General features: G+C 36.1%; 2 protein-coding genes across 2 annotated transcripts in view; both read left to right on the forward strand.

The window, feature by feature from the left end:
- Positions 1 to 11198, forward strand: part of LOC128222546 (uncharacterized) — a 53729-nt gene extending 42531 nt beyond the window's left edge. Inside the window, exons 8-12 of the mRNA XM_052931607.1 lie at positions 2824 to 2859; positions 3349 to 3445; positions 5631 to 5768; positions 9511 to 9637; positions 10847 to 11198. Coding sequence (XP_052787567.1) covers positions 2824 to 2859; positions 3349 to 3445; positions 5631 to 5768; positions 9511 to 9637; positions 10847 to 10976 — 528 coding nt within the window. The 3' untranslated portion in view covers positions 10977 to 11198. The remainder of the gene's footprint in view (positions 1 to 2823; positions 2860 to 3348; positions 3446 to 5630; positions 5769 to 9510; positions 9638 to 10846) is intronic.
- Positions 11199 to 11328: 130 nt separating this feature from the next.
- Positions 11329 to 14397, forward strand: LOC128222426 (uncharacterized). Its single transcript, XM_052931415.1, has 2 exons — positions 11329 to 11420; positions 12356 to 14397. The coding sequence occupies exon 2, from the start codon at positions 12751 to 12753 to the stop codon at positions 14395 to 14397; it is 1647 nt and encodes a 548-aa protein (XP_052787375.1). The 5' UTR covers positions 11329 to 11420; positions 12356 to 12750.
- The last annotated feature ends 358 nt before the right edge of the window (positions 14398 to 14755 follow it).

Consider the following 14755-nt stretch of genomic DNA (forward strand, 5'->3'; position numbering starts at 1 on the left):
AATTATAATCGACAATTGATCGGAAAGGCATACGTCGGCGACAATCGAAAGTAAAATTTGAACAATCGATTATAGAAACAATGACGTGACCGCTACTGATTAATTTACTTAATTCTAGTTAATGCTAGTTTATGTTGAAATGTTAAGGTTTTCTTGTTAAACATATAGAATAAATGCTGCTTGTTGTGCTTGTTAATGACTGATTATTAAAAATAAATTGATATATTTCTTTATGTTTACTCTACACATGTGTACAATTCTAAATGTAAGACAATAATTAGAGCCTGTGGTCTCATATTCTGTTATAGTAACTTGTAAACACTTAATGATTGTCGCTTTCTGAATAAATAATGTTATTAATATAAAGAAATCTACAAACAATGTTTTAAGGGAACATTGGTGCTTAAAACTGGTGCATGCACTGTATCTGTTCCCCTAAATTTGATGAGTAAAGATAATTCAATAATAATTAAATCGATTTAATATCGATTATTGATCGGTTTCATAAACCGATTATCGATAGTATATTTTTCTGTCCGATTCCCAACACTTTTTGAGAATCAATCAAGTTGGATGACTCAAGTTAGCATTTAATGCAAAATAAATGCCCTTTATTATTAGACTTAGTAATTCTGGTTAAGGCTTGGCATGTAACCACTTTCAAGTCAATACCTCAGCGAAAACATCCTTTATTGCATTGAAACTTTACACACAGGCTCCCAACCATTTAACCTGCTTATATAATCAAGTAAGATAACTCTATCTTTCATATTATATATTTTTTCCCCTTTATTATGCGACTTAGAAATTGGTTAAGGTCTTGCATGTAAGCACACATACAATTATATCTCAGCAACTACTTCATGTATTGCATTGAGACTTTATATAATGGTATTCAACCACCAAACCTAATTGAATAACCAAGTTAGTTAACTGTATTTTGCAAATAATGGCCCTTTATTATTACACTTAAAAAATCGGGTTAAAATTTTTCATGTAACCACATTTATGTTAATATATCAGCACATCATGTATTACATTGAAATCTTATCTAACAGTGATCCATGCATGTTTCGCCAAAGGTTTTCAATCCTTACACTGAAAAGCGGCGGAATAGTTGAGGGCGATGTCTCTGTGACAGCTCTTGTTGTATTTTTAACCAGGTTTTCACAGTGACCTTGACCTTGACTCAAGGGACATCAAACGCAATCCCATGAAAGGTCTCCATTTACTGGTTATTGGAATGGCAAATGTCGTTGTTCGGGCGGTCGGGCGGCCGGGCGGCCGGGCGGCGTCAAACTCATCTATAAAACTGAAAAACTTTAGAAAGGGTTAACATTTCTTGACCAAACTTGGTATATAGAAAGAATCTATAGGTACCTTTCATGGGATTGTGTTTGTGGTCCCTAGGGTCAAGGTCAAGGTCACTGTTACTAAAAATTCGAAAAAGGTTGAAACTGAATAACTTTAGTTAGGGATGACATATCTTGACTAAACTTGGTCTATAGGAAGAGTTTATAGAGACCTTTTATGGGATTTCGTTTAGGATCCCTAGATTCAAGGTCAAGGTCACTGTTACTAAAAATAGAAAAACAGTTGAAATTGAATAACTTTAGTTAGGGATGACATATCTTGACTAAACTTGAACAATAGGAAGAGTTTATGGAGATCTTTCATGGAATTGCATTTGGGGTCCCTAGGGTCAAGGTCAAGGTCACTGTTACTAAAAAAAGAAAAGCAATTGAAACTGAATAACTCTAGTTTGGGATGACATATCTTGACTAAACTTGATCAATAGAAAGGGTTTATAGATACCTTTCATAGGATTGCGTTTGGTGTCCCTAGGTTCAAGGTCAAGGTCACTGTTACTTAAAATAGAAAAACAGTTGAAACTGAATAACTTTAGAAAGGGTTAACATATCTTGACCTATCTTGGTCTGAAGAAAGAGTTTATGGTAACCTTTCATGGGATTGCGATTGGAGTCCCTAGGTTCAAGGTCAAGGTCACTATTAATAAAATAGAAAAACGGTAGAAACTGAATAACTTTAGTTAGGGTTGACATATCTTGACTAACTTGGTGTACATGAACAGTTTATAGATACCTTTCATGGGATTGCGTTTGGGGTCCCTAGGGTCAAGGACAAGGTCACTGTTACTAACAATAGAAAAAACAGTTGAAACTGAATAACTTTAGTTAGGGTTGACATATCTTGACAAAACTTAGTCTATAGGAACAGTTTATGGAGACCTTTCATTGGGATTGCATTTGGGGTCCCTAGTGTCAAGGTCACTCTTACTAAAAATAGAAAAATGGTTCAAACTGAATATCTTTAGCTAAGGTTGACATATCATCATCAAACTTGGTCTATGGTAAGAGTTTATAGATACTTTCATGGGATTGCGTTTGGGGTCTCTAGATTCAAGGTCACTGTTACTAAAAATAAAATAATGGTTTAAACTGAATGACTTAAGTTAGGGTTGACATATCCTGACACAACTTGGTATAAAGGAAGAGTTTATGGATACCTTTAAATGGATTGCATTTGGGGTCCCTAGGGTCAAGGTCACTGTTACTAAAAATAGAAACACAGGCACAGGCTGACGTTCTTCTGTCAATCATTAAAAACCTGGTTTGGTTGCATTGCGGCGTTTCTTGTTGGTATTTGTTTTTTAGATTGTCTCTCGTTAAAATATTTATAAAATTTAATCTTTGTGAATCCGAATAAAGTTTTTGTTAATTGTAAAGACATCGTCCCGAAGGAATATATGTATTATTTACAAGGTTCCACAGATTTGCAACGTTTTTATTCTGACTTTTTTAGGCTGATACGATGACAGACATGAAAAAAGAATTGGAGGTAAGAATATTCTACATATTCAAATGACGCTTTGGTATTCATCTTTTTCATATTAGGTTCGAACCGTCGGCTTGATTATAGAGAAAGTTTCATCCAGTAGCACGACTGGAATTGGTGCTGACCTACTTGTTAAGAGGGGTGCGCTAGTTATTTTAACGCATGCATGCTACATGCCCATAGCTAAACTCTGTAATAGGTAGTAAACATTAATAAAACTTACTCAGTGTTAAAAACATGTAACGAAAAAATCCCATTAAGGTTTAGTCATTTGAGAATTTTAAACACGCTATCTTGTATCTGGTTTGGAAGAAAGTAATCAATTTCAAATTGCCGCGTCTTTTCGTTAATTTACATATAATTATCCAAAGTCCTTGATTGTAAAGCACTGACAGCATGTCTTTTCAGCAGCAATGTTATCACTCAGCAAATATTAAATGTCATCAACAGATGCATCTAAGGTACGTTTATATAGTTAAAATACATTTCCAGTCGGGTCTTAGAGGAGAGGATATCAACTGGTGGACCCCATCGCAAGACGATGGAAAAAAGAAAGACAAGTGTGAGATTTGCTGCGTAAATAAGCCTGGTATGGTATAGCTATCTTTTCTTTTCATGATTGAGTGTTATATTCTAAATAACGGCACATTTTCCATGCATTTGGCGACTTGTGATCAGCCTTTTGTAAAACCGACCGCAATATTTCGATAAATTGACTCTAAGGCAAATAGTTCTCAATTACACCTAAATTGGTTTCCCGAGATACTGCGTGTCAAGTAAAATTAATTGTTGTTAAAAAAAAGTCTGCGCATAAAAAACTGGTGAGGTTCTGCGTACCGCATACAACCTACCAAAATTATGAGTACTACATTAACAAAACTCCTTAATACCGCGGACCAAAATGAGGAATTTTTCTTACGTATTGTACATGGATAACTAGCAAACCCAGAAAAGATAGTAACATATTTGATATTAATGATCAATAGTTACTAAACAAAAAAGTAACGCTTTTTGCACGGATTGTCGATGATTAATCAGCAAATTAAAATTAAATTACGTGTTTTACATGGCTAGTTGATATCAAGAAAAGAAAAAAAAGTAACGTTGTATAAACGGTGCATGAATAAGAATAGAAACATTAAGTAACGTACTTCACATGGTCGGTCAATAACCAGCAAACAAAAAAGTAACGTATTATACATGGTAGTAAATAGTAACGTATACATTTTATGACATAGAGAGATAGATAGATTTATTTCAGTAAGGAATGCACATACATGGACATTTAAAATAAACAACATGTATAGTAAATAACATTATACATACATGATATTATTAATAGCCATGACAGGCACACCGAACCAAGGATGACACAAAAAAGAGAAAACTCTTATTTCATTGTGGTCCTTTGTTTTGGTGGCATGGCATAGGGAGGCATTGCATATTTAAGTATTATATAGCTGTAATGGAAATTGCATAAATATATTGAAAGTAAGTCTTTATGCATTAAAATAAATATTGCCGTAGTTGTATCACATAATTTAGTAAAATAAAGTTATAGTTGATAAAGTTATATATAACTATCACATTACAGTATGCATTTGACAGTATGAATTACTTATAAAATGCGAGGTTAAGTTAAAAAAGTTCCTTTACTGAAAATCTTTGAATAAATAAATGAATAAAAACAACTTATTAATAGCATAACTGATTATGCCAAATTATCTATAAAAAAGATTCTTTACTAGCAATTTAAAAACAGGTAATTTCTTAGTCTGTGCGATACAAGATGCAAACTTATTCCATAAGGAAATGCCAGAAAAGAAGAAGAAGGACTTTAACCCAAAACCTTTGACCTCTGGAACAGCATAAGCCCCTTTCTGTCATAACATTGTCCTATGTGTGTGTACAGTATCTTGGGAGATAAAATTGTCTCCCATATAGTCCGGGGCTATGCCATTTTTATTCTAAAGACATGACCCAAACTAATCTGGTCTACACGTTTGTTGACAGGTAACCAGTTGAGTAATTTAAAGTGTTCTGGGCCAATGTAAGACCTTGAATCTAGATCCTAAACAAACCTCATAAGTTTATTTTGTGTGGTTTGGAGCTTGGTTTTAAGTAACTTGGTCAGACCATGATACCACATAGAACAGGCATAATCAAAATGGCATTGAATTAAGGCCATGAAAAGGAGATTCTTGGTGTGTTTTGTAAGGTAACCTTTCTTTCGATATAGATATTTTAATCTTGCATTAGCCTTTTTAATATGGAACGAGCCATAGAATCAAAAGATAGGGTCTGATCAATAGTTGCGCCAAGATATTTAACAGCAGAAGTTGGTTCAATAGTGGTACCATTACATGTTATATCAAGTGTTGAGTTTGCCCTTATTTTATGTTTAGACCCAAATAAAATTGACTCAGTTTTGCCTAAATGAAGTGACAACTTATTATCAACCAACCATTGACTGACAATATGCAGGTCATCTTTCAATGACGTTTCCACAGAAAACTTACATTTACCTGAAACAAGTATGCCAGAATCATCAGCGTATAACAAGAGCTTGTTTTAAACCACGGCTGAAATATCATAAACTTAAATCAAAAATAAAAGAGGGCCTAGTATGTAACCCTGAGGAACTCCACATGAAATAGTAGAAGTTGTAGAATGTGACAACATATTTTCTTTATTGAATGATGCAAATGTATATCACATGTAAGCGGGAAACAATAAAGGAACTCATACACTTGTTTTTATAATATTTTTTTCAGTGAAGACTTTCGACAAGCTAACACATGACCGATTCTGTGTTTCCAAAATACAGATATGCGTTGGTTGTTTGTGGAACTGGCGATACAATCCAGTCAAGTGCCACTCGTGTGATGAAGACAAAATACGGTCCCCAGTCGGTGAGCAATTTTCAGAGAGTATAAACATGTATTTCATACCTATTAAACTGTAAAGCCTGATCATCACTTTTGAAAACCAGACCAGAATTGCTGACTATCAATCTGATGATATTATCACATCAAGCTTCACAGATGAAACCAACCAAAAGTTTGTTCAGCAATCGTTAAAACTGGTAGAGCATGTATTTTGTAAAAAAATTACCTGGTTATTAAAGTCATTCTTAACGTATACTTTTAAAGGAGATGCTAACTGAACAAGTATCCTGATAAAATTGACTTTGCAACGATCACCCTGAAGTAGCCTTCCTTACATGTTGATATTGGCTTCATCAATGTATAGTAGCTACCACTCACATCTAAGTAACATTTGAAGTGCAATGATCACTGTATAGAATCAATACCTTACGTGTGCACTACATACACTCTGCCATGATACTCTAGAGTAATTTCCGCTGACGTGTTTGTTACATTGGCATTGCCTTGACCACTGTATTGTAGCCTCCCTTTACGTCCTGGTAGCATTTGCATTGCCTTGATCACTATATTGTAGACTCCCTTTACGTCCTGGTAGCATTGACGTTGCTTTGATCACTGTATTGTAGACTCCCTTTACGTCCTGGTAGCATTGACGTTGCCTTGATCACTGTATTGTAGACTCCCTTTACGTCCTGGTAGCATTGACATTGCTTTGATCACTGTATTGTAGACTCCCTTTACGTCCTGGTAGCATTGACATTGCCTTGATCACTGTATTGTAGACTCCTTTTAAGTCCTGGTAGCATTGACGTTGCTTTGATCACTGTATTGTAGACTCCCTTTACGTCCTGGTAGCATTGACGTTGCCTTGATCACTGTATTGTAGACTCCCTTTACGTCCTGGTAGCATTAGCATTGCCTTGATCACTGTATTGTAGACTCCCTTTACGTCCTGGTAGCATTGACATTGCTTTGATCACTGTATTGTAGACTCCCTTTACGTCCTGGTAGCATTGACATTGCCTTGATCACTGTATTGTAGCCTCCCTTTACGTCCTGGTATCATTGACATTGCCTTGATCACTGTATTGTAGACTTCCTTTACGTCCTGGGAGCATTGACATTGCTTTGGTTACTGTATTGTAGCCTCCCTTTACGTCCTGGTAGCATTTTCATTGCCTTGATCACTGTATTGAAGCCTCCCTTTACGTCCTGGGAGCATTGACATTGCTTTGTTCACTGTATTGTAGCCTCCCTTTACGTCCTGGGAGCATTGACATTGCCTTGATCACTGTATTGTAGCCTCCCTTTACGTCCTGGTAGCATTGACGTTGCATTGATCACTGTATTGTAGCCTCCCTCTACGTCCTGGTATCATTGACATTGCCTTGATCACTGTATTGAAGACTCCCTTTACGTCCAGGTATCATTGACATTGTCTTGATCACTGTATTGTAGACTCCCTTTACGTCCTGGTAGCATTGACATTGCCTTGATCACTGTATTGAAGCCTCCCTTTACGTCCTGGTAGCATTGGCATTGCTTTGATATCTGTATTGTAGCCTCCCTTTACGTCCTGGTAGCATTAACATTGCCTTGATCACTGTATTGTAGCCTCCCTTTACGTCCTGGTAGCATTGACATTGCCTTGATCACTGTATAATAACCACTATTACGTGTGAGGTATTTTAACATTGCCATGATAACTGTATAGCAGTGTCCGATTACGTGTTTGTGTCGTTGGCATTGTCGTGATTACTTTACATTAGCCTCCTCTTACATGTTGATACTATTGGCCTTTGCTTCACCACTGTATTGTGGCCTCCCTCACGTGTTAATGACATTTGCTTTGGCTTGAACACTGTATAGTGGCCTTCCTTACGTGTTGATGACATTTGCTTTGGCTTGACCACTGCATAGTGGCCTCCCTTACGTGTTGATGACATTTGCTTTGGCTTGACCACTGTATAGTGGCCACCCCTAACATGTTGATGATATTGGACTTTGCTTCATCACAGTATAGTGGCCTCCCTTGCGTGTTAATGACATTTGCTTTGGCTTGATCACCGTATAGTGGCTACCCCTTACATGCTATTGGTATCAGCTTGATACTATACAGTGGCCTTTACCTTACGCGTTGATGACATTTTCTTTGGCTTGATTACTGTTTAGTACCCTACCTTTACACGTTGATGGCATTTTCGTTGGCTTGATAACTATAAAGTAGACCCCCCTTGGATAGTGATAACCTTTCCGCTGCATCGAACGTTGATTGTTTTTTTATTATTAAATATTCCACATTACACAACACAATTGATCACATACATACGTAATGTATAACATATGGTGTTTATTATGTATTGCTTATTTAGAAAGTGAGAGTGGTGTCGATACAGAAAAAAATAGACATTTTTTATATTGTTAAACAAAATGATAAAATAGAAAGAAAAGACACACAAAAGCAGAGATTAATTTTAACTAGGCAAAAATAAATATTGACAATTAAATAAAGTAAGTAAGTAAATTTATAAACTACGAAAAAGTAGAGATAAAAAAAATATATATAAATGACTTTACTAGAGGATGTTGCTTAAATTTAATTTTTCTTTTAATACATGCCATTTTTGCTCGTGGACTGTTTGTCATTCATGAATGCAATTTCATGTTCGATTTTGTAAAGCCGTAAAAGTTGGAGTAATATCTTTAAGCTTTATAAAGTATATAAATTTATATTTATGTGTAATGATGTTTATTGTATCTTCGTCGAGATTACTTTCGAAAACCAACCTGCTTCCAAATTTATGTAAAGCGTCATTATACAAAGTTTTGTATTGATGCCTATTGGCTTTATCAAGTAGTCACTTCACCCATGACGCTTGATCGATTTATTTAATATATCAATATTTGGAACTCTAAGGCCACCATCTTTAAAATCGTTCATAAGTACTTTCCGTTTTATCTTGTCGGGTTTATTGTTCCTAATGAACTTAAAACTTGACGTGTTAATGTCATCAAGGATGTATATAGGTGGTGAAGGTAGAACTGTCATGAGATAGATAAGTTTTGGAAGCGCTAATGTTTTAACTACTGTAACTTTTCCCATAAGCGTCTGTTTTCTGTGCTGCCAACTTTTGAGACAATTCTTGAAACTTTGTAGCTTAGGAACAATATTATTTTGAATCATATAGCTATTGCTCTTGTTAAAAACGATTCCAAGTATTTTGGCTTTCTGACTGTCGTTTTGAAATTGATAACCATCTTAGTATGCAATACATGATGATTTTGAACTCCCGAATCTTAAGATTGTAGATTTTGTTGAATTAATTTTAGGCCAGATATTTTTCCAAAGTTGTTTTTTATCAAAGTTTCGAAGATGTTTTGGATCCATCATTAATATATGTAGCATCGTCAGCAAAAAGAGATTGCTTTATTATATTGTTATAAAGTTTTATCCCTTTAATAAGTTTATTTGTCTGTATTGTATTAGATAGTAGTTCAATAAATATAGAAGAAGATAGGGGGCAGCCATGTCTGACGCCGCGCCCAATTTGAAATTCTTCAGAGAGAAAACCATTATTTATGATAACACTATTGATATCATTATAGAAGAATTTGACCGAGTTTGTTAAGCTTTGACCAAAATTAAAATGTTCTAGACATTTTAGTATAAATTTGTTGAACGTTGATTGTTAGCCTCCCGTTGTGTTGATGACATTGTCATTGCCTTAATAGTGCATAGCACTAAGGATTTTTGTTGATATTTTAGGTGATCGCTGGGGAGCCATTTTCATAGCGGGCACAGATAAGAAGGAGGACATAACAAAACGTTTTGAAGACGATATAGAAAAGCTGAAAGATAGAGTCATTACAAAAGCAATTTTGATGGGTGTAAAGTATGTTTCATTCTTTTCAATATACAACGTTTATTTCATCGAACGGTATTCAAGTTAGAAGTATAGGTATGGTGTGTACTCAATATCGCTTGCTTGTTTCAAGAGTGTATTAATCCACGTCACTGTTTTACATAAAAAGGTCTTCGAACTGTTACTTTCTGTCCAAGTGATAACTCGACAATGCCTGCACCAATCGTCCTCAAACTTGACTTCGATGTTAGGCCTGACCACTAGATGACACCTATTGTTTTGGGGGGTTATCGGGTGAAAGGTCAAGGTCGCAGTGACCTTGAATGGTAAAAGGTTGTCCGTGTGATAACTAAAAATTGCCTGCACCCATGGCCCTCAAACTTGACTTGGAGGTTGGGACTGCTCAGTAGATGACCCCTTTTGATTTTAGAGGGTCAAAGGTCAAGGTCACAGTGATATTGAAAGCAAACTCGACAATTCCTGGACCTATGGTCATCAAACTTGGAGGTGAAGGTTGTGCTTGACCAGGATGACCCCTCTTAACATTGGGGCTATCGGGCCAAGGTCAAGGTCACAGTAACCTTTAACGCAAAAAGGTTAACAAATCTTCTCCCAGTGATATCTCAACAATGACTGAACCTATGATCATCAAACTTGACATAAAAGTCGGGCCTGACCAGAAAATGACTCGTATTAATTTTAAGAGTCATTGGGACAAAGGTCAAGTTCACAGTGACCGTGAATGCGAAAATGTTTCGAGTAATAACTCGACAATGCCTGCACCCATGGCCCTCGAACCTGACTTGGAGTTGTGTCTGACCTGTAGATGACGCCGTATGATTGTATGGGTCATTGGGTCAAAGGTCAGGGTAACAGTGACCTTGAATGAAAAAACTTGTATGTGTGATAACTTGTCAATGTCTGCACCCATGGCCCTCAAACTTGACATTTAGATGTTTGGTGACCAGCTGATGACTCCCATATACTTCTGTCAATATGGCGCTCGGGGGGGGGGCATAATGTTTGACAAACATTTCTTGTTTGTTCTGTGACGTGAAGGTTAGATGATTCACGTGCAGGAAAGAATAACTGTAGTTAGTAAAGACACGTTAAGAGTGGTCGCAACAGGGTACAGTGATACGATTGAGTTACTTCTTGCATAATTCAGTATTTTATTCAAAATTAATTTCATATATAATCCAACTTTTGAATCCTTTGACGCACATATTTCTTTTCCAGGGACAATGTAGTCACAGTGAAAAAATCTTCTACAACGTACGGTGAACAATTGGAGAAAGCGTTCAGCAAGATTGATTACTCCAGAGATCACCACCATCGTATTAGTTTATTCGGGTCATCATGGGGATGAAGGATTTCAATTAGACGCCAATACGCTGAAAGACAGTGAGCTTGAACAGAAATTCAATTGTCTTAAACATGTGACGAAAGTAATTGTATTTCTAGATTGTTGTCACCCAAAGATGCTTAATCTGGGCAAAAAAGCGGTATTACAGTTTAATGCCGTAACAAGCAAACAAAAAGCTATTTGTGGACCAACAGGTAGCCAGTTTGTAAATGACATTGTCAAAGTATTGACAAATCCATGGGAATGTAAGTGTTGTCAAAAATACACCTTTAATAAGAGATTATGACATGCACAAGTATTTCAACAACCACCCTTACAATTCGTCGATAGAACCGTCACAACTTTCAAACACAGATGGAGATCATGACCACATTCTTACGTTTAGACTGGTGGACCCTGGATGGCTGAAAGCATTGGAAGATTCATTAGACATCAGCCCATTGCAAAGTAACCTTAATTTTGAGTAGTTATACTAAAATGATATTGCGACATGGCTAGGAAAGGGTCAAGGAATATTAGCTATGACTTTGCTCATTTCTATGAATCGACTATTATCTTGAACCGCGACAAGCAAAATGTGTCATATAGTGACTATAACTTAAGAAAATTATTTGACGTCATAGTGTCTTGCTATTGACAATAAGAATAAAGTTCCCATTTAAGAAACGTAATACAAGGGCATGGGTTTGTAGGAAATGTGGGCTATGAAAACTATCTGACATTGTAGTGCATTGCTACTGAAAATATAACTGTGGTTCCCTATTTTGATGCATATTTCAAATCATTGGTCTGTAGAAAATATGGGTTATGAAAACTATATGACGTCATAGTGTTTTGCTACTGACAACATATCTGTGGTTCATAGTCTTTGATGCGAAGTTAAGGTCATGGGGCTTTTTGTAAATATTTTTTAAGAATACTTTTTTCACAATGGTCTTGCTATTGACAATTCAACTTTGGTCCCAAGTTTGTGATGTAACATTTGATATGATACCAAAATAAACTAATAATTCAAACATAACTATAAGACTCATTCCTGTTTGTCGCAGTTCATATTAATATATGTTCCAGACGTTTACAAAACAAATTTTAACTGACTTCAAATCAGACATTTGGCATATAGGAAAAGAAAATATTCATTTTGCGCAAATATCCATGCTTAATATAACTTGCTGAGCCATTGGTGCAAACTATTAAGAACAAAAGTATGGATACTATAATACACAGAGTATGCTTATATAACAACGTTTAAATAACAAATGTCAACTTTTGAAACAAAAAAGTCCAATTGTTTTCGTATACGGCATTTATTCCTTTGTATCTTTGTATATATCATTTGATATTTAGAATGACTGCGGTATAGTAAATAATATTATTTCCAGATTTGAAAAAGGAGCTATTTAAACTATACGACAACACTGCAAGCACATTGTCCATTCGGCTTGATATCGATGAGGCACTTGAGAAAATATATGAATGTCCTAAACTTACTCTAAAAGAAAATGGCAAAGACGAAGGGGACGATATAGCTGAATTGAATGACATTTTTCAAATCAAGGAGGGCACATTGGCTAAAACAGTATTTGTTGAAGGCGAGCCTGGGTCGGGAAAGTCTTCCCTTTGTAAGAAGATTGTTCATGATTGGTGTGAAACTAAACGAGAAGGACGGACAATCTATACTCGGACACACACTAAAGTGAACGAACTATCAAGTCAATTTGAATTTGTGTTTTACATAATTCTCCGTGAGGCAAAGAAAGAATGTTGCATAAAGAAAATGATATTAAAATTCATCATAGGGAGGATCGGCATAGACAAAACTAGCGGAGAAGAATTGCTTGGAGAAATCTTAAAATCCAACACCTGTCTGCTTGTCCTTGATGGTCTAGACGAATGGCAGCACCCTGAAAGATGCCATTCGGGTGAAAGAATTCCTCATGTTCAAACAAGTTGGGAAAACTGCACCTTACTCATCACCACAAGGCCATACAAACTGGCTGAGCTGAAAATAGGCCTCTCAAAGATTGGCAAACACGTGATGGTGAATGGAGTTTCGAACCCAGAAAAGCTCGTCGAGAACATATTATCTCGTTTGAATGATTTACCCAGTACAGGGATGTCCCATAATCCAGAAGGCACAAGAACACTACTAAATCACGAACTTTGCATTAAGGAAATACAAGAAAACAATTTATGGCATTTCAGTGAATGCCCCATCGTGTTAGCTCACATTGTTTGGCTTTCATACAAGAGAAGGCTTTTGACAGATATGAAACTTTCTGATCTATATGAAACGTTGCTAAAGGAACGATGCTCTGAATCGTGCGACAAGGAACGATGCTCTGAATCGTGCGACAAGAGCAACTCATCTCCTAGATCCAAATACAAGGAAATTATACCCACCCTGAGCAAAATAGCATTTGCAAAGTTATTTGCTGAAGATGAAAATCAAACAATTGTATTTGAAATCGATGCGGAGGAGAATGTGAACTTTGAGAGTCAAAAAACTGCATCTCTTGAATCTGGCATCATATCCTGCACCAATGTTCCAGGTGATTCCCCGCAATATTACTTCTTGCACAAAACTGTTCAAGAGTACCTAGCGGCGCTGTGTATATCAAAAGACATTGCAAAGTGTTGTTCGCATATCAAACACACATACAAAAATAACAGAAGAGAAAGCGGAATTAGTTTGTCTCAGATTTTAATTTTCCTTTGCAGTATTGATACAAAAGCTGCTGAAGAACTTTCAAAAGAAATGAACGAGCTGTTCACGGACTTTTGTGATAGATATGGTTATCCTTTTTTTGAAGCGAGGATGCTGCAGGATACGATCCTACAAGGTCAAAAAGAGCTAGACAGGAGCGACTACTCGGGGAGGAATTTGTGCCTGAAACACATCTATGACACGAACGCAGCTACTGTTTTAAATGTGAAGACAAATCAATCACGCCTAGTGTCATTGGAAATCAATGAAATTCTTACTGAGTACAAAGGTACCGACAACGTTCTTGATTTAAAGAATTTGAAGAGTTTGAAGTATTTACGTCTTTGGACGAAAAGCGTTAAAGATATCATTGGTTTGAATTTGAGTCATTTAGTAGAATGCAGTATAACGTTTGAAACTCCCCAACTAGCTCCGAACCTCACATCAACATTCTACAACAATGATATTGAGTGCTTGCAAACGTTGAAAAAACTTGTTTTGTCAAATCTGACGGACATCCACTGGCTGCATAAAGATTCAGAACGAAAAGGAATTCAAAAGTTATTTAAGTGTATGGTTTTGAGAAGACGGCCACATAGAGGTTCAGAACAAAAAGGAATTCTTGATTTACGACGCCTTGGAAACCTTGAATCATCTTACCGAAGTTGGATTGAACGGAATATCTTACTCAGATGTGGTGAATCTACCAGTGTTTAGACTACACAGGCTAAGAGTAGCATTTAATGAACTACAGCAAGCACCCCAGTTGATGTCAACGTTATCAACGCATGGAACATGCCAGGTAACTGTTTTGTTCAGCATAGTCGTCCCATAAGATAAACTTTAACCAATATGATATACTAATCAGATGGTTTTATTTGTTTAAATGATTAGCTTAGGGGCATCAAATGCGTGTGCCTTGAACATACACTTTATTTATATCAAGTCTTAATCGACACCCAAAGACACAAAACATTAATGAGATATATGCAATTGTATGTATTTCTACAAAAAAACTAAATTGTTTAATTTCATTTTCATAGTTTATAGTAACCTGTTTTCAAACGATGCTTTC

Source organism: Mya arenaria, chromosome 16 (genome assembly GCF_026914265.1).
Source record: "Mya arenaria isolate MELC-2E11 chromosome 16, ASM2691426v1".
Taxonomy (NCBI): domain Eukaryota; kingdom Metazoa; phylum Mollusca; class Bivalvia; order Myida; family Myidae; genus Mya; species Mya arenaria.